This window comes from Ptychodera flava, chromosome 9, assembly GCF_041260155.1.
Source record: "Ptychodera flava strain L36383 chromosome 9, AS_Pfla_20210202, whole genome shotgun sequence".
NCBI lineage: Eukaryota > Metazoa > Hemichordata > Enteropneusta > Ptychoderidae > Ptychodera > Ptychodera flava.
In genome coordinates, this window is record NC_091936.1 from 39673342 (window position 1) to 39700474 (window position 27133).

Here is a 27133-nt window from a genome sequence, read left to right on the forward strand (position 1 = left end):
AGTCATCATCATTATTTTGCAACTTTGTGTACAGTTCTCACACCATTTGACAATGGATGGTATTCTGGTTCATACTGAATGCCTACTATTTAATTTGATCTGTAAAACGCCTAATTTTGGAATTTTTCTTACGACAGTACAAAGATTTCTTCTATTTAACAGTTTTAAAAGGCTGCCAAAAACAATCAAATACACTGAAATTTAGCAATATGCTAAGATTGAAAGCTGTTGTCAAAGACTGTACAGAATCAACAGGTGGTTTCCAGCTTGTACTGATTTTGTAAGTTCCAGGATGTGTGACCCAAAGGTCATCATGGCCATAATGTGACGAGATATTCAAGAATGAAAAGTGATGTAAAATACATATTGAACATTAATGCACATCCTCAATTCATTTTACAGTGAATTGATAAATAATTCAATCACTTAATAATGCATGAAAACATCAGGATGTATTAGGTTAAGGTCATCATGCTGTGCAAGATCAAACAGTGCCTACATGCATCAACCATGACAGAGTGACAAATTTCAAAGGCTCTCACATTTAAATTAATAATTTCAAAGCTTTGCAGCTACCGGTAATATCACACACAAACCTTGCATGAATTTACCATAAATCAACAGGTAATGGGATCATGGTATTGGGTTAGTTTTACGTTAACACTAGATTGGTCTATAGTATTCATGATTATAAACCATGAATTTCAGCCTAAGGTAAAGTTGGAAACTAAGTTTTTCCAATGACACTGATATGCCCATCAAGCCCTATTGCTACAGTATTATACCTCTAGTTTTTTGCTCACGTGTTGACACACGTGAGCATATGTCGCAGCGATGTCTGTCTGTCTGTGTCGTCTGACTGTGTACTCATTATCTCAAAAACGGCTAATCAGATCAGAATCAAATCTGGTAGATAGATTTAGTTTGCAAATGGCAAGAACTGATTAGTTTTTGGTGGGTGTGGCTTGCTTACTTTTTGCTTATTTGCAGAATTAATGATTTTAGAAGAAACAGATATATATTGACAACAGCTGCAAACAATTTGATGAAATTCACAACAAATTTTGATCACACCAAGATATATCAGCTGCGAAAGGTACGAAGGGGTGACATAAAAGATAATGGATAATTTGCATATTTAATGAACTTTCCTTATTAGGGATATGTATCTGATTTGACTTGATCAAAATTGACAAAACTTGGTATGTATATTGAAGATACTATGATTTAACATTATTGAAAGTCATTAAGCATTTTTACTTCATCAAACTCTTAATTTGCATATTTAATGAACTTTTGAAATTAGGGATATTTATTTGAATTGACTTGACCAAAATTCATGAAACTTGCTATGTACATTAAAGATACTATGATATAATATTTTTGAAAGTCATCAAGCATTTTACTTCAGCCAAATACTTATTTGCATATTTAATAAACTTTTGTAATTAGATATATATATCTGAATTGACTTGACCAAAGTTGATGAAACTTGCTATGTACATTGAAGATACTATGATATAACATTATTGAAAATCATTAAGCAGTTTTATTTCAGCCAATTCCTTATTTACATATTTAATGAACTTCACTAATTAGGGATACATATCTGAATTGACTCGACTGATGTTGATGAATCTTGCTACATATATTGAAGATACTATAAAACAACATTATTGAAAGTCACTAAACTTGTTTACTTCAGCCAATTCCTAATTTGCATATTTAATGAACTTTCCTAATTAGGGATATTTATCTGTATTGACTAGACCAAATTTGACGAAACTTGCTATGTACATTAAAGATACTATGATACAACATTGAAAGTCATTAAGAATTTTTACTTAGCCAATTCCTTATTTGCAAATTTTATGAACTTTCCTAATTAAGGATATTTGTCTGTCTTGACTAGACCAAAGTTGACGAATTGCTTTGTACATTAAAGATATTATGATACGAGATTATTGAAAGTCATTTAACTTTTTTACTTCAGCCAATTCCTAATTTGCGTTTTAATGAGAATATTTCAGTCAATTCCTAATTTGCATAATTTAATGAACTTTCCTGATTGGGGATATATACTTGGATTTAGAATCAATCTGTGGTGAATATTATTCATTATGTTGATCATAACACTTTCAATGAAGTTGCAAACACGTGGTGAAGGTTCAAATTTACACATAACTGCAATATAATGAAACACGTGAGCATTTACAGTTCATATCTGGTTCACCATGAAATCACCAACTACTGTACATTGTACCTCACGATCAAAGCTGTCATAACTGATCAATAGCACAAGATCACATTCCCAGAGTATATAAGCATAAATTTTGATAGGAAACAAAAAGCAAAGACTTACGTCAGCTTGTTTTTGTAATAGTTCATGAAGTTTTTGATCTTTCTGCAAGATTTCTTGTGCCATTTCTTCTCTGACTTTCCTTTCTTTCTCTTTCTCCTGAAATTTAAAAATTTAATTGCATTGTTGGTTATCAGTTGGAAGGACGGCTAAGTTATTTTAGGCACCAACTTCTTTGATGCTGTGGGTGAGTTTCTACTCTGGGTGCTGGGGTCCAGTTCGGCGGAAACATTCTGCTGTTTTCCTACACATAAATCTTATCTTCTGCACATGCACACTGAAGCCTCTCAGGTCTGAATTTCTGGTAGCCTACCTGAATTACACCTACATATAAGTGGGTGTTCAGGTCTGAGAGGGTTCAGGAAAGATGTCTTCTGTAGGTATGTGATCAGCATTTGTGAAGAAAGGCATTAAAAATGATCACATTTGCAAATAAAATGGAGAACAAATCGTTGAAAAAATGTGAAAATACAAATACAAAATTAAGAGTAAAAATTACGATTCAGCTATATTGTATTAAAGCCCCAATAGCTGCGAATTATATGAATTTTTTTCATGATTTTATTTTCAAACTAATGTTGGTTCATGTAAATGTGCTGACTGAAGGACATGTATAGACGTATCACTGCTGCCTGATTTGGACCACGGCTACATATTTTAACAAGTTAAATAATAAACGGGTGCCGCACACGTAAAATGGCGCCCCCATAGAAAAGTATAAAAAGTGCAGTATTTCGTGCACATACACATTGTAATCATCCAAGAAACAAGCATGATGCCATTTGCTTGAATGCACCCACACGATGGCCGACAGTATGTTGTCATAATCTTAATTTTCTCTTTGATATGATTGGTTTTTGTAAATGACAGGAAATCTAAAATGATGATAAAACATTTGATTTTACATGCCACTTTCGACACTTATGACAGTGTTATACACCTGTTCAGTCTTTAATGTTCTTATTCAGAGAAAACTCTTGGAAAACTCAGGATATTCTGAGATCGGTTTAGTACACATTTGCGTAGCTACTGGGGCTTTAAGATGTTTGCAATTCATGCATGACTGAACTTTTCCTCCTTGATTTTCAAATTTATTAATTCTGTATCATTTTCAATGATGCTATACCCCTGACATACAGGGAAACTTTATGTGTATTTGATTAATACATTTATACTTTTCATTGTGAGAAATAAACAACAATGAAAGAAATTTTGCATAAGACATTGTAAAACTCCATGTACTGCGTTGCACAAAGAGGAAACTCCATTTGATGTTGTCCATCCATAATGTGAAATGCACGTCATATGGTACATTATTACATTTATGCAAATTATCCAGTCATACTTTTAACACACTGATGGATACAGATTTCATAAAGTTCATAAACAAACGACTTTCAAATATTTATTCTGCAACAAAACTACACATACAGTGTACAGGCAACTGTCCAAATTTATCTTGGAATGCAGACTACACACTAAACAAAGATACTCGTGTACATGATAGATTATCAAATCCCAAACAGAAATGCACCTTTGAATGTAAATTTTGTAAATGAAATGTCGTTTAAACCGTATAAAAAGCACAAATACCTCATTTAGAATTCTTTCTCTTTCAGCTTTGATTTGGTTTTCCATTTCTTCATACAATTTGCGAACTTCTTCGTCATGTGTGTATGATTTGCTGGCAACAAAACAGGAATACTGTTATTTCAGGATGATTTGCAGTGAAACTTACAGCGTGTGATGGAGGCACTGTGGTTATAGCTACTGGAGAAATTGCCAAACTTTGACCCAGTGTTGTTTGAAGTACACAATACCAGTTAACAATAAGTTTAAACTATAATAAATTATTCCTATCATTTTGGTCACATTGCTTGAGTTCAACATCATACACACCAAAACAGTCAGACCATGTTCATACTCATATATTAGGCATAAATCACGTACACAGAGAGATACTGGAAATTTTGAAAGTGAGATACCGATACTTATAGCAACAACCTTGTATGCAGATTGTAAAGAGTTCACAGGGTCCATTATACGCATATACTGATAATTTGGTAGTTATTGTGGGTCAAAGTCCACAGTCAGAAGAGTACTTTGGTCAAAAACACCATTTCAATACATGTATGTCATACACAGAATGATACTTGCCTCTGAATCGACATGATCAATCTACATGATACCTTGGGTGTATGTTTATCCTGATCTTAGTTCTAGTGGTTACACAACATGGCTACACTGTGTACATCCGGCAACAAATAATCTACTTTTTTATATCTAGTGATCTACAGATACCATGCATGCATAGCTCAGTTGCTTTGGAAATGTGGAAATGAATCAACCAATGTACATTTTACAGGATTTTACTTTAACATTATGGTACATTCCCAAGCAAATTTTACAATCTATTTGTGCCTTCTTCAGTTCCCTTTTCTTTGATATTAAAGTGCGCAAGACAAAGCACTATATTTTTCTTGTATAGATGGACTTAGATACCATGTTTAAATAAGTTACCCAGGACCTATGAAAACACACTGCTTGATTGTTCATGTCAAAGGTCAAAGGCCATGACCTGAGACCTATGACGTCTGAACATCTGTGGACTCCCTCTTGAAGTGTGAACCAACAGCAAAAAGAATTTCAAATCACAGTATCAAGTTATAGATATATATCAGAGAGAGTAAATGAGAATGCAAACAATATGAAACACTGCTTCACACTAGTTTTTTTGGTCTTTGCATAAGAAAAATTCTTGCAAACATCTTCAAACTCACAGGACAGTTACACATCTGGTATGGCGACTTGAATGGTGAACCGAATAGAATATTTAAATAAATTTTAAACTGCCATACATTCTTATCATAAAACGGAGTAAATTCAACTGTTTTACGACAAATGCATCTGTTTTGTGTTTGATTTGATGTATCAAAACTTTGAAAATGAATAAGCTGAGATTGGTTCATCCTGAGAGAAAAATGTAACATGTTCTGATCTTCTGTTCAATCTGAAAAAATTTGAACATTTAATTATCACTTCAGTTTTTAGGGTGTTAAGGGTGTATCCCAATAGCTAAAGTTCACAGTAAAATATACCTGAATAGCAATAACACTTCATGACAGAGATGGACGCTCATAAGTGAGCTATAAAACGGTACAGATTTCCTTTATTGGAAAAGTGATAGGAAATTCATTGTCTGGAGGCATTTATGAGAAAACTTTGAATTATACACATCCCTCTCTCTAATCGTTTTACTAAATTGCCCTCATTGTTGTTTTCATTTAATTCAAACTTGATACCTATTGAGATCATAAACGATCCTCTCTAAACACAATAATCAATGGTTTTTAAGTTTCAAAATTAGGCAATATGCCGAAATTCTTGACTTTCTACCAATCATTCCATTTCATTCAGATTTTGACTCACATCAGAAGATCACACTTACTTAAAAGGTTAATTTGTCTGATGTCGTGAAATTTGAACTTTTCTTGTGAAACCATTCCACTGGACAAAGCCCCTGGTCTCTAAACTGTTTGCTCTTGTCTGTCTGATGGTTTGTGCAAATATTTCATCACAGCCTGATCACACAGCTATGTTTGCAACGCTCACAAGATCTGACAGCAAACACAGTGAGTGTACATTTTCCCACAAAGTCATAAAATTCGTCTTAAGACTGATATCTGTTAATCTCTGAATGGGTTGAAACTATTAAACACTGCTGCACCTTGGGCGGTTTCCTCATTTGCGAAGACGTAAAAATTAACTGCTCTACTTACAACTTCTGTTAAAAGAGCATGCACATTGCTGTTAAACTTCTGAGCTTTGTTGGGAAAGTAGCTGGTCTGACAGAATGACTAGACTGCCTCCAGCAAACTTGGCAGTTACTATGAGTATATTGCCTCTGAAACAGTACCTTGCCTTGAAGTCTTTCAAAATTTGAATGTAATTGAAGCAAAGTTTTCTTTGCCTTGCCTGTTGTGTCTGTCTCGTAAAGTCGAAGGTTGAGTTCAAAGGCCTCTGTTTGTCCTTCACTAGTTATCTGTTCTGGCGTTTGATTTGAAATAAGATCTTAATACAATAATAAGTTGTCACTTTCGTTTCACATCTGACCATGCTGTATCAAACATGGCAGATTTCATGTTAAACATTGACAAAACACACGACAAATACATTTTAGTGTTTATACCTTTTCTGAAATATTTAACAAAGCATTAAACTTGAAAATGCATTAACTCCAGGAGTGTAGCGGGCAAGAGATACAAATAAAATCTTAAAAAATACAGATAGAAACATGTTGTAGACCAGGCAAAAGAGAATATTCATGACGTTGCATCCTGAATAAGTTCTACATGACCTAGACAGAGCGATCAAGCAAGTGTTGTCTCAGAGAAATGTAGGGAAGATGGACACAACATGATGTGTTTCTTTCATTGATATCTGGTATGCAGCCTTGACAGGTAAAAATGTGCCAGCTGAAGCAAACTAAATCCTGACAATACTGCAGTGTTGCATCAGAGAAGAACTAAATTACCACACAGTAGAGTTGTCAACGGCAAAAACTCTTGACAACATGGTAGCTACACAGTTATTTCAATGAGTGAATTGCAATCGCAAATAGCATGGGGATTAACATTGATATGCACAATCCTAGAATTCAATGGGGGCTGATTCATTAACATACTGTAACAATCAACAACAGAGCCTGGATGGAATGGACACAAGGATAATTAATGAAAACCTCCACAACGTAAGTCCCTGAACAAAACATTATTCAACTGCTTCAACTCAACCTGAAAGAAAGGAAAACATGGAGACAGCTCATGTTACATAAACCACCTGATTTTTTTCCGCAAAAGGCGAGTTCAGAATCCCCCAGAAAAGGTCTTCAATGGTAGACTAGGCAGGTCTCATTAATCTCTGCAGACTTCAACTTGATGGTGCCCTACAGTCCATCTTGGCTGAGTTGACACAACCACAAACCAACTGAGAAGTCTTGATTCAACTGTTACCAGTTAAGATGAGCAGTGGGACTGGAGAATACAGAGTCTCTGTGACCTCTGACCTGCTACTTTGGAACCAATCAGGAAGGAACTGATTGTCCAATCACAGCAAGGCATTCAAGTTGGCAGGGCACTTGGATATCATATCAAACAAAGAGGCTGAATTCAAAACACACCATTAATCGTCTTGCAGTAATGTAATGTTGGGTAAGTGGCTAGACACTATTGAGAATGCCAGGGGCCAAAGACTCAAAAGTTTTATCTGCACGTTGCTCAGAAGTTACTGTCTAAATATCACTGACAAGCAAACGATGAACTAACTTTAAAATGTGAAAAGAAAATTTCAAATTCAGACAACAAAATTACATGATTCAAAATTCTTGCATTCTGCAATGGAAATAAACATCGCATGTTGCTGAACCTTTTAATTTCGAGTGAAACATTTGAAACTGGAAAAACCTAAGCACCATGCATTGATTTCTTACAGACATACAAACAAACAAATGGCATTGGAGATGCCTTGGTGCTGTTTAAAATAACCTGTTCCATGCAACAAAACTAGCAAATGACAGCAGTCCGTTCAAACTACTGTCCTATAAACTGCACAATCAACTTAGGACGAAACAGATGCCCACTTATCAGACTTTAACCCGATAACCTGAGAGTGCCAAAGTCAATTGTTGTTACATTTATAAAATACAACACAGACAATTTTTTTCAAAATCTGGACAATTTGTTCAGATTTTCCCCAAATTTTTGATAAAATGCTGTAATCAATGAAAAGTTACGTCCATTTTGTCCAAAATTATCAAAACACTGCAGAAAAATTCATAAAAATTGGCAAAATGTTGCACTAAGATTTTGGTGGGAATGACAGCACTTAAAGTGTTTACATATTCCAAAGACTCTCTTCTTCAACTCTCTACACTTACATTACCTCTTTCAATGATCATTGACCATACATTCCTTTGTAAGAAGGAAGCAAAGTTAATTTCCATGTAGGAAACAGAATTTTTGTCATTTTATCACATGAAATGACTGGAGCCTTCCAAGTACTGGTTGCTGTCATGGTGTTACATACACTTGCAAGTGATTATTGTCAATTGGAAATATCAAAAGACTAGTATAAAAAGCTGTCAAACTTTTTGTATTTTTAACTAGTTGCTATGGTGAGTAAATGAAAACCTATCAGGAATGGAGAGAAAAAGACAGCCAATCAGGAAACATAACAGAATGATTCTGGAGACTATCATTATATAAAATGATAAAATTTTTAGAAGATGTGTTTCAATTGTTTATATGTCAACAACAAATTTCAAATTCATGAATTATGTACAACTGCAGTATTTATGCAGATACAAACTAGTCAAGTTCTCTGATTTCATCAAAAGCTTTCTGTTAGACCTTTTGTTGATGATCATAACAAATGTTAGGCTTCCTGCGAGAGTTGTGAGGTTTCATGAGAAAAGGTACAGAAAAATTTGCTTTATTGCATCAGATATATCAGTCATAAAATGATTGTTACCGAGTATATCACTGCCTATGTGTTCACTACATTTCCTTGTTTTGCCAACAAAAATCAGTTTAGAATTTTGTTGTTCATAGTTACTGTAGCGATGAGTTTGTTTTATTGTTTCCGGAATTTCTACGAAGTAAGCTGAACCTAGAATTCAATATCCGGAGATACATTATCCTTACATGTAAAGGGATAGGTGCTATCATGCAATCTTACATTGGTGAAATATGGCATGCTAAGAAAGACAACAGATTTCCATTACTTACTGTTTGAGGGCGTTTTCCAGTTCATCGCTGTCGATTCTGGCTTTGCGGATATCACTGGAAACCTTTTGGATGAAATCCTCAAAGTCACCAAGCAGGTCTGGTTCATCTTTCTTCAACTTCTTCCAGAGATCTTTGATATGCTGTTGACTGTAGAATTCAGTGCAAATGTTTAATAGTCAAGACTAGATCAGGTGATGATGGCAATGGGGCACAACATCAGGAAAATTTTAATTTAAATTTAATTGTTACACAAAATAATCAACAACCCATGCATTAAAACTATTAGAGAACTGAAAAAAAAAAAAACCACTTCATATTTTTTTTTCAGTCTCTACGCTGGTAAAAAAATGTCAAGGCTCTTTATGAATACACTTGCAACATTTTGAGTTTATTAGTACAAAGCATTTATATTAGTATTCATAAAGATAAGCTGGACTGTTGAGATCACAATTGCTATGACGACAAGCATATCATATTGAATGCCTACCATGCTGATAGGTGATAAACACCTACTGACGGCTATTGGTTTGTGTTTTGACAGCACAGTGTATTTTCCAATTTCCTCCATTAACAATTACAAAATGTGAAAGTTCTTTCCTCATTTTTTTAAATTCAATGCGTGAAAATTTGAGATTGAAATCACCATCTGATGTCTCTACACGTTGATTTCTAAAACATGATAGGGGGTAAATGTAACGTTACTGTTAAGTTTGACTTTTTCAGCACTGTAAATTCTCATAGGGACAGAAAATGCTACAGGTTTGGCAATATTAGAACAAAGACAAAATGATTACTGTTGAAATTATCCATGGAAATTCTCCCATAAGCACATCCTTGTTTTTTCACAAAACATGACTGATTTTACTTGTTAGAAGACCATTCCATTTTCAATTCAGGTGAGATGCATAAACATGACAAAATATGGACACAAGATAACATCTATTGAAAATGATACACTGCAGCACTTCACTGAAACCAAGCCTCTGTTGCCATGACTACCTTTTGCTATCCACCTGGTCCCAGTGTTCCGAAATCCTGGGAAATATCTCCATCCATCGCTCACAAAGGTAGCATCTATACTCTACCACACATTTCTGGTAGAGGATATCCTTACAGAGGTGGCCACAGGCAACTACCAACCAGACCAGCACTAGAGTGAGTAGAACATGCGTAATGGTAGGACCAGACGAGGCGATACCGCTATCGATATCACTGCTACTACTAGTATTTCTGAAGAAGAACATTTGTAGCCGTGTACATCTATTCCTACATCCCTAACGCACATACTGCTCTCACTCGATGAAACCTCAGTCGCATACTTAAGGGATTTTAATGAAATTTTAATATAAGCTTTTTTTTTTTCTACAGGAACGTGGCCCCATATGGTGAATATCCCACAATGCAATCTGAACACTAGACATAATGCACTCAACTGAAAATATTCAACAATGATGTGCAGCGATCATAAAAAAGTGGTGTCCATCACAACAGCAACCTAGATAATACTTTCATACTGAAATATGTGTTGGGTTGTGTTTTTAGTGGAATTTCTATTCCTGACAATCTTAACGTGATGATCATTACGGAATTATTTCCACTTTTGGGCATTCAATTCAACAAAGAACTGAGTAAACATGTTCTAATTACACCTGTCTACATAACCTTTTAAAACGTTTTTCATATTCTGATTATTATTATCCCCTGTAAATTTCTCAGCTGGTATCGTGAAAGCCCAACACTTATTCAAGCTTCAACAAAATCTAAATGAGCGCTGGCTTACACTTTTTCCAAACCTGACTGCCTGTACCTGAAAGAGAAACATTTTTGATGAAATCGAAAGTTATCTTACATGCAGTAAAATTTTCTGATTTCAGAGTTATGATATTCAGTTTTTTTTTACTCTGTCATCTAAATTCAGTTGCAAAATGTTGTAATTTAGCATGATTACGTTTGGTCACTTTCTGTAAATCACGCAGACTGTGGAATCCATCTTCCAATATAATAGCATAGCCAAAATGGCGTTTTCTTTTTTCCATTTAATATTTAATTTCTCAAGCATCAGCTTTATCAATAGATATAAAATTTCATTTATTCTACCTTAGTCTTCTTTATTCTTTTAGAACTTACAAATTTTATAATAAGATATTTTGGACAGATTAGTAAAGTTATTCATCAATTTTTCCCTCTTGCAAATCAAGTTATCGCAACTCAGACACATCATCAGCTGCCATTTCATTTTTCCTGATTACTTTTGTTGTACAAGCTGATATGGTTGTAAATTGAAATTTGATGTTTGCTTTATGACAATTCTGTAAACATTATTCCGCTAATCTAGTCGTTGATGAAGTCGATGGCTTTTGTGAACTCTCAGCATGTTACAGACATTTGTCAATTTATTGACAAACATGAATTTAAAACCCTTTTCAAAAATATGGTAATTCGTATCTGATTTTTTTCAACAGCCTGGATGTATTGTTTGGTTTGAATTCAAATTGTACAAAGGAATACAATGTTGCTGGAAATTCAAAATGAAAATAGTAACCAATTAACAAACAAACAAACTGCTGGAACACCCCCCCCCCCCCCCCCCCCCCCCCCCCCCCCTCTCCCAGTACAATGAATTCAACACAGCATTAGGGGCGACGTCAAAAGTTCAATGTAGGATAAAAAACTTAATTCCCTTAGTTTCTCCCAAACCCCCCCACCCCCCTAGAAACTTAATTGACTTATATTGAACCTGTTGCCAGTCTCTTTCTATGTAAAGCAAAGCTAAGGATCAGTCAATTTACGGGTGAAACAAAGTAATGCATCGTTAAAGCCGCACTAGCTGTAACTCTTGAAATTTATTTACCTCGAAATATCTACCTATTCTCTCCTTTCTGAAATCTACCCTCTGAAGAGATATGAACTTTTACTGCATTAGGAAACCATTCCTTTCAGAAACATTTCACATGTAAATTAAAATTTTAACGGTCATTTTGATTTCCTGGCATTTTCAAAAATTGGTAATATTAAAAGGAATCAGAACATACAATGTCATAGTTGAAAACATTCACCCTTGTGCATTACAATTTGGACTACTCTGTGCAGTTTATATGAAGATTTAAATGCAGATATGCATAGTATCAAGGGTTTTAGCTTTTCTGCATGGGGCTGTAATTTAATGTTTGGGCGAACATTTAATCGCAGTGTAATCTTATCTTGTTCAAAATTGCATATATAGCCCGGCAGGTAGTTAAAGTGTGTACACAGACCTAAATGACTACATTGTCACCAACTTATTTTAGTTTGAAAGTAAAATCATAAAATAATGTTAAAAGATAAAGCTAGTGGGGCTTAAGATTGGGAACACACTTTGTGTTTCATTAAATGTAAATACAACATACTAACAACAAACTTGAAGTTTATCAATGAATGAACAAGAACAACAACAATAAAGTCCAGGTTTCTCCTTCCAGCGGTATAAAAACTATCTCAACTGTCCTGGTGGTTGTAACAACTCAGTTCTTTACTCCATTCAGGCGGACTACACGTGCACCAGAAATTTAGCAAAATACAATTATAAATTCCGAGTGCAACCATATAGACAGTAGAGAAACTACCGTCTATGGTGCAACAGAGGCCAACAGCCTGCATTGTTTACACTAACTAGGCCAGGTGCAGCTCTGCACCGTGTTAAAACAACTCCCTCCGCTGGCTTCAACACGAAAGTGTGCATTTCTGCTCTATTTTTTCAAAATATTCATTCCCCTGGCAATTTTTACCTTAAATCGATTTGTAGGATAGAAACTTTTTGAGGTCAAAACCCCCCCACCCCCAAACTAAAAGAATTAAGTTTTTATCCTTCATTGAACTTTTGACGTCGCCCCTTACTCTTAAGAAAAATTAATATGTAGAACATGAAATACTTCCTAAACATAAAATTTAATTCATGTACAGCTAATTAAACAAAGGCAACACTCAAATCAAGAATTTAATTGAATATAACAAGTATGGTTGAATAACAATTATAAATGAACAATTTTTCATCATGCGAGTATGTCTGTATTTCAGCATAGATCTGGACAGAAAAAGTTCAAACTCTGATTTTTGGCATGCTCAGTAAAAAATGGTTTATTTGCTTGTTTATCTTTATGTTTCTCCTTCAATAATTAATTCAATCATAATGATAATGACGATACATATGAATATACACATCCATGATCATAATTTTTGAATTTTTAAAATTCGATATCTATTCAGGCTGTTTTTATGATGCACAGAATACTAAATTTGTGAAATAATTTCTCAGCTTTCATGACATTCATATCAAGGTGGGATCAGTACTGTTTGATAATTTGCATGGACACTGCCGTACTATGAAATGAGGTCATTTTAATTACCATGGTTACCACAATAGAGAGATTGCAACAGATGGTTGAGATGGTTTCATATTTTTATTCATTGCTCTGAGGAAAACTACATGCATGTTTTTTTGTTCAGGTATAACATATCCGAAGGTCCAGAAGTGATGACTTTTCTAAATGTTGTATTCTGTCGTTTTCTGAATGACTGTAAAAATGGCATTCTGAAGATTATGCTCTAACAGCCAGATTTTAATTTAAAAACATGGAAACTCAGTCAAAGGGAAAATAATCTCATTCAATTTTTTGTTGGTTGTGTCAGTCTGTTTCTTGTCATGCACGACAGAAATCAAGGCAAAATTCAGTATTTTCGCATTGTTCACGACAAACCTTTACACAGATGCTGTGTTAAAACCCTGACAGTATGACGTCATACCACCATCATCTGACGACCAAACCAGACAAAGCCATGATAACATCAAATGAAGCATTCAATCATAAAACTGAACGACCAATAATAAATCCCTTTAATAGCACCAAGGCCACAGACCCTCCTCTTTGTTTTCTATCATTATTTATTTGATCCCTTTCTCCAGTTTACAAGCATAACACACAAAGGTTAGCTGTATATTGTCAGCTGTGGACAACACAGTTTCTGACCACTGTATATAATTTATCTTTTTTTAATTCAAGTGTTGGATATTGTTATTGTACACATCAAAACCATGTTCCATCTTCAAATTAAACTAAGAAACATATTTCAGCATCTGACAGTTTATTTTGTTTTTACTTTCCAGAATTTGATCAGAATTTCACAACAGGTGTTTTGAGAAAGTGTTATGCAGGATCTGTGATCTGAAATAGTCAGCATATTTTAATCAAATGAAAATTGTGATATTTTTGACACTGATTGATGAGACACATGTTCTACTTTGATTCACCACACTACACTCAACCTAAGCAATACAGTTGAAGCACCAATATCTATCTTTTCACAATAGATTCATGCTGTCTATTTCAAAGCAAATGTTATGTCATGTTGTTGTACTCATTAGGAGCATCGTCGTAAACCACGCGCCCCTTTGCCGCAACAGCTTGGTGCTACCCACAAAGAGGTATAGGTCAGCAGAGCAAAAATTATGCTCTGGCTCGCGAGAATAATAAGATGTACATGTATGTCTGCTCGGTATTATGCGTGGAAATGTAATGTACAACTAAATTTGAAGGCACAAATCATGCTGAAACTAAGCAGCTTCATACAAAATTGGAACATTATACGCCCATTCTATGAAATAGCATAAAAACTATGTGATAAAGCAACACTATCTATACTCACTGACCAACACTTCAATAAAGTCTACTGTTTTGGGCAGCTACTGTATTACACAATTTAATCACAGCTCTGATGGGATCACTATCAAAATTGCTGTCAGAATCTGAATTTGCCTTGTCTTTTCGTGTTACTCTTAGGTCAGCGTGGCATTTGCTATGTCAATGTGATTCAGAGCTGATGAATTTAAAATTGGATGACATCCTGTGAAAGAAAATGTGTACAGATTGAGACATACACTGGCCTTTAACCAACTGCAACCAAACAGCAAAACTTGCCAAAACTGCTGTGCCTGAATGTAAACAAAAATCCTCAGTGAACTAACAGTACTTAATGTCAACAGAAAGCGTACTGTAACAGGTGCTGGTGATTATTCGTAGTTTATTACTGAAGCATAAACAGGCCCAGATTAATTTGATTCTTAAAGGTAAGGAACTCAATTCCAGGGATCAAGTTTGTTCTAGTCTGAAAGAGGATTATGGAGGTGTCATAACGTTTTGTTTTCAACTGAAATTGTAATCTTGTATTAAGTAAATTTCCTGCCAAGACAATCTGACGCCTCTGACTCAGGCCTTTAATATTTTGAAGCTGGTGTCAGATTTATTAATCGTGGTGTAATTTTGACTAAGTAGTTATTAATTTGGTATTTTCCTGAATAGCCACCAATTTTCTCATTTAGTACACCTGTACCTGTATCATAATGACATGAACAATGGCTGCAATCTGTTTGGAGTATTTTCTTCTGTACATATCAAAGTAATTTAGAACTGTCTTTCTGTTAAACTTTTACAATCTACCATACTAATGGTACTACATCACATAATTAGTATTCTTACAAGTGCTTAATATGGAGGCACTCCCATTTAGTAACATTTTTGAAACACATTTTTTTAATGCCAACGGTCGATATTTGACGTGGCGACTGCGCGTGGATCGCGAGATATCGATAAAAACATGTCATTTCCCGAGCGTATTTTTCACATTCCGAAGTTTTACGATCGTTTCTGATTATGACGCGAAATCCACCGAAGGTTTGTTGTTGTGCTGATTGACGATATTCTAGGGAGTCCATAATAAGTTCGAACGACGCAATTTTACCTCCCACTGCGAAGACTTTATATACTTTATATACACCATTATGCCTTTACCACAGGTCAGTTTTTGAAAACTTCTTCTTAGCTTTGTCGTTGTCATTATTCTAAATCAGTTGTATTATATTTTTAACCAATACCACATAAACATAAGTTTTTACGTGTTAAATATTAGCCGCCTCCGATGACTACATTTTGTCGTCTGCCACACAGTACGTGTGGTTCGCCGCGCGCGTGGTATGCGTCTATGCATACCACGCAGTGGCCGCTATGTATCAACCGCACGTTACTGGGCTAGTCACATATGCGAATTCTGGTGGAATCAGCAAAAATTGTTTTTCGTTTTATCACCAAGTCAGTAAGACTCAGCTTTCTCCCACGGGGCATGACCGATCACCGAGGCAAGTGGTACTGTGGCGTACAGCAGCGTCAGTGTAGACTCGTACTCCATAGCTTAGTTGACAATGGCCCCAGTGCCGAACGTTCGATGTTCGGAAGCTGAATTTAGGTGGGCCACCGGAATTCAAACTTTTACTTTTTTGAAGACATGTTTTTATCAATATCTCGCGATCCGCGCACAGTCACCACGTCAAATATCGACCGTTGGCACTAAAAAATGTGTTTTAAAAATGTTACCAAATGGGAGTGCCACTTTAATATGAAGGCAAAAATGTAAAAAATTCAAATTTCAAGGGGTTTGAGTTTTTTGATTGACAACTTCACAGATCTTGTACAAGAAGCAAGAAAAAAATAAAACTACCAAATATTTTTGTTGTGAAGTTGCCAAAGCTGTAAATGGTATATAAATGAGACTGAACTAGTTCCTTTGTGATTGGTCACCAGACAGAATGTTGCAGTTGCATGTTTAATCATGTGATCTGGTTGGACCAATTAGCATACTGCAACCAATATAGTGCCACCATTCTAAACCAATCATATTGTCTATCATTATGTACCTTTCACTTTGTGGTTATTTGTTTTTTGTATTGCAGATTTTGGAACCAGGTGTTTCTATGATTCTTCATGTCTAATGTCAAGTCTCTTCACAGTATTGAGGACAAGATCAAATCCAAAACTTTGGCATGTTAACGTTGATAAAATTGTCACTTGCTCCTGAATAACACAAACTTTAGTTACTCACACAAAGGTCATTTCTGATCTGTGAAAGAGAGTTGTTGACAATATGTGATACGTCAACTCAACCTATTTAATACATCACAGGTACCAAATGCCCAAACTCCAGACATCAATTCTTCGCTTCTGACACTAAATCCTGACTAACCACATCATTCAAGGAACAAATATCAGTCATGTTTTGGTGTTTTCCATACAATCATGAAATATGTACTTATTAAAATCAACCATGACCTGAAATAATGGAACTAAGGCATCACATCTGTGTCAAATGAAGGCTTGCTGTCACCAGGTACTTAGATTTGAAGTACATGGAGCAAGCATCAGCTCATTAGCATAATTTCTGATAAATATCAGAAAACGTATCATTTCTACATGTTATGTTGTGAACAGAGTTGATGAAATTTTGTACACTACTCTTCACATATTAAGATTGTGATCAACATACAAGACTTCTACAATGAAACAAATTGACAAAATTTATACACACAATAGTACCTTTGACCACTACCAACCTTTCCCAATAAAAAAAATTGCATTAGGCAGGAGACAGATTTTTATCTTGTCAGAACTAAAAATAGCTGCCATGGTAATATGATATATTAGCTCTAGGATTAACATTGTAACATGTGTAGCTCATGTGAAGCCCCTCCAATTTTAGTGAACAATGATAAAAATGTATTTTGAACAAATATCCAGGATTGATCAGTCCAGGGAACAATTTTGAAGGTTAATTTTGCTGAAGAAAGTTGCCTTTCAAAAACAGACAAGCATTTGTCATCCCACATGGACAGTGGGCTATTCTGTATCCTGGATGCAACCACAAAGTTGAACAATGACAAGATTATCAACTGAGGCAATGAAAGAGATGCGTTAAACACAGGCATTAAAACGTAAAACTACACTGTACATCTAAAATTCTGTGACACCATATCTTTTTTACTTGGGAGACAGAACTCACACACACCAGATTATTGGTGGAATGACTCGGAGAAATAGTGTAACAACTAATTTCTTAGGGGGTAAGGTTGTAACAAATGTCTCTTTTTCACTAGCTTAGAATTCCTTTATTTGTGAAAATCTCACCTATCAAGAGCCAAAAGCCACGTACAATGAAACAGAGCTATTTCTATCAGTACATGTCAAAACTTTGGTTTTCAAAGCCACTGTCTTTTCTCTTTCCAAATATAGAAAGCCAGAACTATGTTCCTCTTTCAAAGAGGCTCACATCAATGATCATGGTTTCAGAGAGCAAAGAAAGAGAAGGCAGAAGTGGATTAAGATATTACAACATCAAGCCAGCTTCTAAATTCAAATACAGGACAAAGTGACTTCATTGCAAAGTACCTGTATTGGGTGGCTCACTTCCTAAAATTATGCCCTAGTTTTTTTTGAAAGACTCTAAAAACATCGCTCTGCTTAAATGTGATGGGTGAGCAAGAAAAATAGGTCTGGACTAAAATGGTATTTACAGTATACATACATCATGACGGTATGTATAGTGTATACTGCGTCAACTGCTGGTAACTCAAGGCAATATACGCCTCAGGAACTGATATTTGGATGCCTCAGCATTTTTACAATTCTTTCTGTTCTAGCACTTTAGGGGGCTCGATTTAAAGCTGTTGCAGAGAGAGAAATTTTACCGTCTTACTTTTTCACAAATCAAGAGTTTTATTTTTTCCAATGAAGTTAACACATGGATGGCAGCCATATTGAATTCCAAATATTGGTAAATGTTCAGTGATTTTTCCTCTAGAACCAAACTTTGCACAGTTACCCCTGATTTTTATTCTTGATTCGATAAGAGAATGGTTGAAAGTTTCATTGAGGAAATTATAAGCAACAGTATAAGCTTTCAATTTCAAGGCACTTACTACCTTAACAAAATAATACAGTGCAATATTGGGACCACACTAAGAAATATGTGTATCATAATTTGATATTACAATGAGATATACTGTATTCCTTTAAAAGGCATCACAAACACATGTCGATTAGTTCATGAACACTCTACATTTCACACACTCTGGTACCTGCCAGATTGTGTATTTTACGGTATTTTGCTGTTCAAGTAATTCTGGTCTGCGTGTTTATTTGAGTTGAGGACTTATTTTGAAATGAATGTACGCGATGAGAATGAGCTGCCAATATTTCAAAACTGCAAAGGCAATCAACAGGTGGTTTTTTATACAGCCTCTCAGTTTTCATCATAGGAATTTTTCAGGTTTTTATAACCATGAGTATTACAGAATTTGTCTACCTATGGTATCCATAGATGGATGATGTACGTATTTCAAAAGTGTCCTGACTATGATACGACATGGCCAGAATGTATGTGAGCAAAAACACCCTGATTTCAACCGCATGACATCTGAGTTCAAAACCAAATGTACAACTAGCTTATAGACATATATACCGGTACAGCATGGTGAACCAAAGACCCTGGAGAAGGGTATATGGATGGCAAAGGTGATGTGGCTGTTGTTTCATCAATCTTGTTTGTTGTCCACTTTACTAAGCTGGAGCGTCAGCGTACGTAAGGCATACGCTTTCAACAGTCTTAAAGTTCACAATACGCAAGCAACTAACTGACATTTGTAAGTTCTTTCTGATCAAAGTAGTCTTGTCCTGGAGTGTGAGATAGAGTTTCAAGAATCACACACAGACACAAAAAGCACTGACTAAACGTGAAATATAGTAACTGTGTCACACAACGAAACTTTCATAGCACAATACAAAGACACAGAGTGACACATCTTCATCGTTACAGATAGTGTAAGGTGCATCATGTCTTTTTTTCATGAACATTTATAGCTTTGTAAAAACCTTGTGAAATGTTCATCAGTAAGATCTCCATGAAATAGCTTCTGTGTCCACTGACAGTTTAAAAGGTGTTTTTGAAATTTCATGCAAGAACTGTCAGGTATATGTAAACTTATAAGTGGGTTAGTTGTATTACACATGCAAACGGAACATTTTAATCTTTTTCAGTAAAGTTGTGTTTGTCAACATGGAAGGAAAGTTAGAAGCATCTTCAAACTTTTCTTCCAAAATCATTGCTTTCTAAGACCAGTAAAACATAAACACCTACTAATGACTAGGGTGAAACCATTTGAAAAATCAGTAGAACACATTTTATGAAGAAGTTATGTTAGATTTTCAGATTTTCAGTAAAGTGGTATTGGTTTTTGGTGGGAAATGATACAGTGATTTCAGTGGTTCTGATGCTTCTAACTTTACAACATTCTCCGCACATCTAAAGTACTTACTCAAAGTGTTGCAACCGGCCTCGTTTACCACGACCCGAACTAATATAAAATTTTTGAAATGAAAAAAGAGAAACAGATATAGATGGCCCAAAAGAAGAGACAGGGAGAAAGAAAATGGAAAAAATGGCAAAGTGCAGTGTTTGAAATTGGCTCTAAAAAGCCTAAACACGTCTACATACAAATTCAAAAGAGGCAAAAGGTAAACATAGTTTATAAAGGGCTCATGGTGGTGTTTTTGTGGTGCATCATGGGATGAAAGAAAACACCAAATTACGGAACTTTAACAACAACACGGAGAATGAAAATACTACTGGAAGACTGACGGAATACTGACACCCTAGAGGTGCATCACTATAGTATTGATTTTACAAAAAAGTATATTCATAAATATTTTTTAAAGACTCGTGATGAACACTCATAGATCATGCATCATGCTGTCCACGTTGGTCTCTGAGGGTGCTGACATGGACAATATGGACATTTCTGTGCACGAGAGGACAAAAAGCAAACTGGTTTATCATTTTGGCTGCCACAGCTCAGTGTCACAGCACAAACTACTGGCCAATTTCAAACACTGCTGAGCAACAAGATGATTCCATAACCAGTTGTAAACATGCAACCACAACAAAAAACAGTGACAATTTACACACAAAAAATGAGACACTGGCATCATTAAAGATAATTTCTGTCAGCGGAATCTTCATGTTCATCATTTGCTCTTTTGTTGGATTGCATAGATTTGATACTGCCGTCTTAGATGTTACATTAGCAGATATCACTGCCAGTATCAGGATGGACACCTCAGAACATTTGCTACGCGAACTTTTCAAACTCACCCAGGGCTGGGGTTAGAGATAGGGTTATGGTTAGTGTTCAGTGCACAGGCAAATGTCGAGTATAATTGTCCATAAAACGCTTTGACTTTAATCTGAATGTCATTAAAAATCACCAATATCATAATCTTGATGCCAATGTCCTGAGTCTGGTCATAAGTGCACAGTTTATTACAGGTGAATATACTACAGATGAAAAGACAAAACACAACATGAGAGATGAACTGAAACTTCTGTCAAGATGAAGATTGGACCTTTTAGAGCTTTGAAAACATACTCATCAAACAGGTCATTTGCTCCGAGACTTTCCATGGCAACCTGGAATGCTGGATCGTCTTCCTGCGTCTCTTCCTCTCCTTGTTCCACTTCATACACATCTTTGTCTCCATCTGTTGCCGTAGGCTCCTGTGATCCAAATCCGAGGAATCCACCTGGAAATATGCATGATATTATGGAGGGCAAAAGTTTTGCTAAGAAGAATTCAACCTGAACTTGGAGGCATAAGACAAGTTAAACAAATAACTTTGACTGCAATATTATTATACTTTCGGCAGCATAAGGAGTGTATGGGTTGATTAACCCTTTCACCACCATGGTTTGTCCCAAATCCATTGTTTTCTATGGTAAAGTTGGACCTGTATACAGGGAACTGGGGGGTGAAAGGGTTAAAAGTCTCTACAGAGCCAGGCAATCCAATGTCTCCACAACAACAAAATCCTGATAGTCACACATGATTCTAATATGCCAAACTATTTACTCGTCAAACTTCTTTTTTCAATGACTCAGATAAATATAAATTAAAAAATACCGCAATGATACGGTGTCGCTCACATTTGATCAGAATTGGTACATACCAGTATGGGTACCAAAGATCAACAATAAATGTTGTATCTATCTGTTTAGTGCAGGAAGATTCCATGTTATGACTCTAGGTCAGTGGAGTAGCCTGTTTCAGTCATTGGCATGCCACCACTCCTGCACATTTGCAGGATTTCCCTTTTTCTTACCTCATTTGCACATTTTTGACACTGACGTGTTTATTAGAACAACATCACATCTCAACCCCTGCATCTACCTGTACACCAAATACTGAGACGGTAATTTTGGCAGTATGGGAGCGTTTGCGTGTGACGGACATACATCCGCACATACATACCCACATACATATATACATACAGATGCCACCGACTCACCATATAAGCTCTTTTTGGTATTTATATACATACCAATATGAGCTAAAAATGGCTTTACTGAGAAAAATACAAACTCCAACAGAAAAAAATGTACCAATTGACAGACATAAAATACACTACATCCTTAAAATAGAGTTTTTGACTGCCATAAAATTAAAAGCAAACAAAGGCAAACAAAGTTATACTTAATATGTATTTCAAAGAATTGCCAAGTGTGTCATGAACTACCACGTGTGTCATGAACTACCACGTGTGTCATGAACTACCACGTATGTCATGAACTACCACGTGTGTCATGAACTACCATAATTAAAAAAAGGAAGTTTCTATTTAAAGCAGTGAAATAAGTATTGTAGTCATGGTTTAGATAATTATAGTATTTTAACAAATCCATTGCAAGTTTAAATTTCACTGTGAGTTTTAGGTATTGACACACTTGTTAGTTCATGACACACTTGTTAGTTCATGACACACTTGGTAGTTCATGACACACTTGGTAGTTCATGACACACTTGGTAGTTCATGACACACTTGGTAGTTCATGACACACATACAGTGCTGTAACACTTACCAAATCCATCAGTAAACTCTTCCAATGTGAGGTAACCATTTCCATCGTCATCCAGGGAATCAAAGACGGCTTCCAGTTGATCCGGCGTCAATGGAAGCTCCCCTCCCAGTCTCTGCATGTCTCTCTTGGTGATGAAGCCTTTCTCTTCTTTGTCACAAAGCATAAACAACTCTGTTGCTTTCTCTGCAAGCATGTCCTTCATCTCACCGACAGACGGTGTCTGACCTACCCCCTCATATTCTGTCGTCATTTTTTGCGGTTTAATTGTTTCCTTTCAATGAATAATTGGTAAGTTCGGATTATAACAGTAGGTGCAATGATGTCATACATGTAGGAATATCTCATTCCATTATTTGACTCAACCAATATGTTTCATCCCTTGTCCATATTCCAATATTGTCTCCATGTTGACACGTATTCATGACAACCAGCTTACAGTAAGATAGAGATTACAGGAATGTAGTGGTGACGAAAGCTGCTCACCTGAGTGAAAGAAAAAATGAAAATGTTCACAGTTGAACAAGTTTAGACAGTGTCCAGTGTATAGAACAAACAACTCTACCGGCACATTGATTACAAGATGAACGTGGCTGTAGAATACTGGGCTCATTCTAAGCCATATTACAAATCAAAACTAACCTAGGGGGTATGTTTCTATGTATTCCTACGATGAAGGGCACTCCAAGACTCCCAGACTGCTGAGTTTTTTAGGGATAGATTTTTTGTTAAAAACATGGTGTCCCCGTCACCAAAACATGGTTCCCCAGTTGCCAAATTTAAAATTTCCGTATGCACCACAAAACACACAAAAATCAACTCTTGCATTATTTTCAAAAATGTCATTTCTCCACCAATGAAAAACAAATAGTATGAAAACACTTTTTTCATCAATACTGAACAATTTTGGGTCGATGAATTATTGGATGGAAGATTGAAAAAATAATTCAACCAGGCTATTCACTACAATGCCCCTTGCCTTGTCTACTTTGGCTGTGTGTACAAATCCCCTCAGGCTTGTCAATTTTTAACGACAATGATGGGATAATGATGCATAATTTTCATAATTGTAAATGTGAAGCACATACTCACACAATTCAATGACTGACACTCATGTCTAAGCTGACACTGACATAATTGCAGATATGAACTTAAAAGCTGAATACAAAACTATAGGCAATATGCTGACCTTGTACACTGAACAGAGTACACTATTAACGCTGAAAAGCCTTTTGTTGTATTTCCCTCTTTTCACAATCTCATCAATATCCTGAAACATTTCCTGAAGTTGATACAATACTCAAAAGACCCTCTTTCTTTTATCATAACTACATTCAAGGAATTCCAATAGAGGCTATTGATTGACGACAATCTCGTTTTCTGGAACAAATTTATCCTCATTTGCTGAATTTTCTTGATGTACACCCTACATTTATGGCTTGCATTGCAAATGGATATTTTTATACACAACCATGCAAGACAAAAACTTTCATTTTGAAACAATTGACGAACAAATTTAGATTTCAATGTAAACAGCAACCGTCACATGCCAACCTTTTCTGCCAAGTATATTTAATTAAAAGTATTTGATGAAATGTATGTCTTATTATAAATGAAAATCTACCACCATTGTAATTCAATAAACTAAATGTATCAGTTTGAATTTGTTTTTGAAATAACAAATCTTTGTGATATTTTAGCAAGGATATTACGGTTCCAAATAAATTTTTCTTACACGTGTAGATATGCATTGTCAAAACACAACTGGCACCTCCAAACACTTTTTCTCATTTTCTGTACATTTGACACTGTTTTGGATAATCTAAAAAGTACAGAGCAAAGTGGTTTTTGATGATATCAAGCTACTGCACACATACATAAGTTTACACAAGCATATCAACAGGAATGACTGCTAAACTCATTTAATTAATAAAAATGTAAATACACTGTTGCCAATTATTAATTTGGAGTCACAGACAAGTGAAAACTATTATGCAAAAACATGTGGTGAAGGTCCACTGAAGGGAAAAGGTTGAAATAGTACAAGGTTCAAAGTCATGACTTTGAGGGAAAATTGATACTGAGGAAATAAATGGTGATCATTGGAAAACAATAAACCAGGCAGCTGGAGCTTTAATATAATTTACAGAATGAAAGCTAGCAAGCAAAAGTTTTGTTTTCTTTCAAATTTAAACAAATCAACAATAATTTCAATAAGGTTTAAGATACAGGTTAAAGTGTACCAATACTATACTGTTGAAGATTATGGATGTTTGAGGTTATTATAGCAACTCTTGTTACTTCCAAAATAGCATTCTCGAAGACACTATAAGGTCAGTCTGCTGTCAATCAGCATAACTCTGCACCATGATGACATGATTTTAATATTCACATGAGCATATTCAATAAATGCCGTGTTTATCTTATGATCATCCTTAACATTTTGACATGATTGAATAATGAAATCTTGCAAGTATCTCAGGACAGATTTCGTTTTCCATAAATATCTTAAGGTAGAACGCACCTTGGGGATACGACAGATATTCAGACTCTCAAACTTTTTCAATCTTTTTCTGATCTACCACTTGTGGGGGTTCATTTTAAAGCTCTTGGTGTAAGACAACTTGTCAATGGCTTAGTTTATCAAAAATCGAAAATTTTATTTTTTCTCCACAGAGTTAAAACAGGGATGACGGCCATTTTGAATTTTAAATATCGGTAAATCTTGAGTAATTTGTTTCCCTAGTTCCAAAATTTGCACGGTGACCCCGATTTTTATTCTTGATTTTGAAAAAGAATGATTGAAATATTCTTTGAGGAAAGATTGAGCAAAAGTTTAAGTCTTTTACTTTTGAGGCGCGAACTACCATAAAACGCACACTTTGTATAGATACACATACATACATGTACACACCTACTGAGCACTGCATTAAATTAACATTAGTATGTACAACCAGCTGAATATCAAGGTATTCTGCACCGTCAAGCACAGAATATTACAATCTGCAGTTTTACCGTACTACAGGTGAAAAAAATATGCTGAAATATTAGTTAAAGTTAAAACTGCTGTCCTCTTGAAAGACACATTGCACAATGAAATATCTTATTAACTATGATGTACGAATATGTCAACAAAAATAACTCCCAGGTAATTTTTTAAAAATGGCATAAATCTGTTGCCATAAAAGAAACTTTGCAAATGTGGTCGGTCTGATAATTATTACAAGTAAAATTTACTAAAAAACACTTTGGGATTTGCCTGGCGATCATAATCTGGATAAATCTACACATCAATCACATTGCCGACGAGTTAATGAAGTAAAAATTGCAACATTTATGAACACAATGCCTTTGTGTAACAGACAGTAAATGCCAAAGTGTATCTGTCTGGGTCATCTGCAGTTGATTGACAGCTTTTCCTTGGTGTATATTGTAAACTGTATACAGCATAGAAATTAAACTGTGAATTACCTGGCATATGTAAAAATCATGCATGTATGTATCCATGGTAACAAGAAATTGGCAATGATAATTATCAAGAATCTCAGGTAAAAAAACATGTTGCAGTGTTATACTGCAAGTTATCTTCCGATAGTCATTTCACTTGTCTTGTAACTTATCTAGAATATGTCCACTGTACGGTAGCTTGCTTTACCCTGGTTGAAGGTTCTCACGTGCTGACTAAAGCGTCAGTCGCTCACTTGTCCGGAACGACATCTCTTGCCCTCCATGGCTGCCACTTACAATATGGGAATGAAGTATGCTTCACCCTACAGTGCAAATATGGCACTCAGGTGCACGGCTTTATACACCCACAGATTTGAATAATAGGATGATAATTGTGCCGTACGTCCAATAAATATGCTGGTGCATAATCAGAAATTTGGAATATCGAAATATTGTTTGTTAATAAATATACATCATTCTGATTATTCATTTTACCTTCCTGTTATTGTTGCTCCGTAGCAAAAGTAAACCAGAGTGCACTCGGCCCCTTGTAGCATTTGTGAGAAATTTATGACTAGCTGTAATCGAATAAGACCACTCCAATAGAAATCTGTCATAATTTGTCATTAAAGGTCCATAGGATCAGATATTTATAACTTTGGTTGTCAATGACATACGGACACAGCTGTCACAATGTGTTCTGATGTTTTGTTTAGTTTTTTATTTTGCTTTCCAGTGGTCATATGGCATTCTTTGTTGTGGAGTTTGTTTTCCGTGT

General features: G+C 35.4%; 1 protein-coding gene and 1 long non-coding RNA gene across 10 annotated transcripts in view; both read right to left on the minus strand.

The window, feature by feature from the left end:
• The window catches only part of LOC139140954 (uncharacterized), a 156927-nt gene that overhangs the window by 119367 nt on the left and 10427 nt on the right, over nucleotides 1–27133 (minus strand). The window lies entirely within an intron of this gene.
• LOC139140950 (EF-hand calcium-binding domain-containing protein 4B-like) overlaps nucleotides 1–27133 on the minus strand; it is an 80045-nt gene that overhangs the window by 20138 nt on the left and 32774 nt on the right. For 7 of the 9 annotated variants that reach the window (XM_070710460.1, XM_070710457.1, XM_070710462.1 and 4 more), the window contains 6 exons: nucleotides 22912–23394; nucleotides 21425–21578; nucleotides 20315–20353; nucleotides 9145–9291; nucleotides 3953–4043; nucleotides 2363–2458 (listed from right to left, as the gene is read on the minus strand). In XM_070710460.1, coding sequence (XP_070566561.1) covers nucleotides 2363–2458; nucleotides 3953–4043; nucleotides 9145–9291; nucleotides 20315–20353; nucleotides 21425–21578; nucleotides 22912–23161 — 777 coding nt within the window. In that variant the 5' untranslated portion in view covers nucleotides 23162–23394. Of the gene's footprint in view, nucleotides 1–2362; nucleotides 2459–3952; nucleotides 4044–9144; nucleotides 9292–10143; nucleotides 10441–20314; nucleotides 20354–21424; nucleotides 21579–22911; nucleotides 23395–27133 lie in introns of those variants that run through there. The other 2 variants (XM_070710463.1, XM_070710465.1) reach the window with 2 other exon arrangements.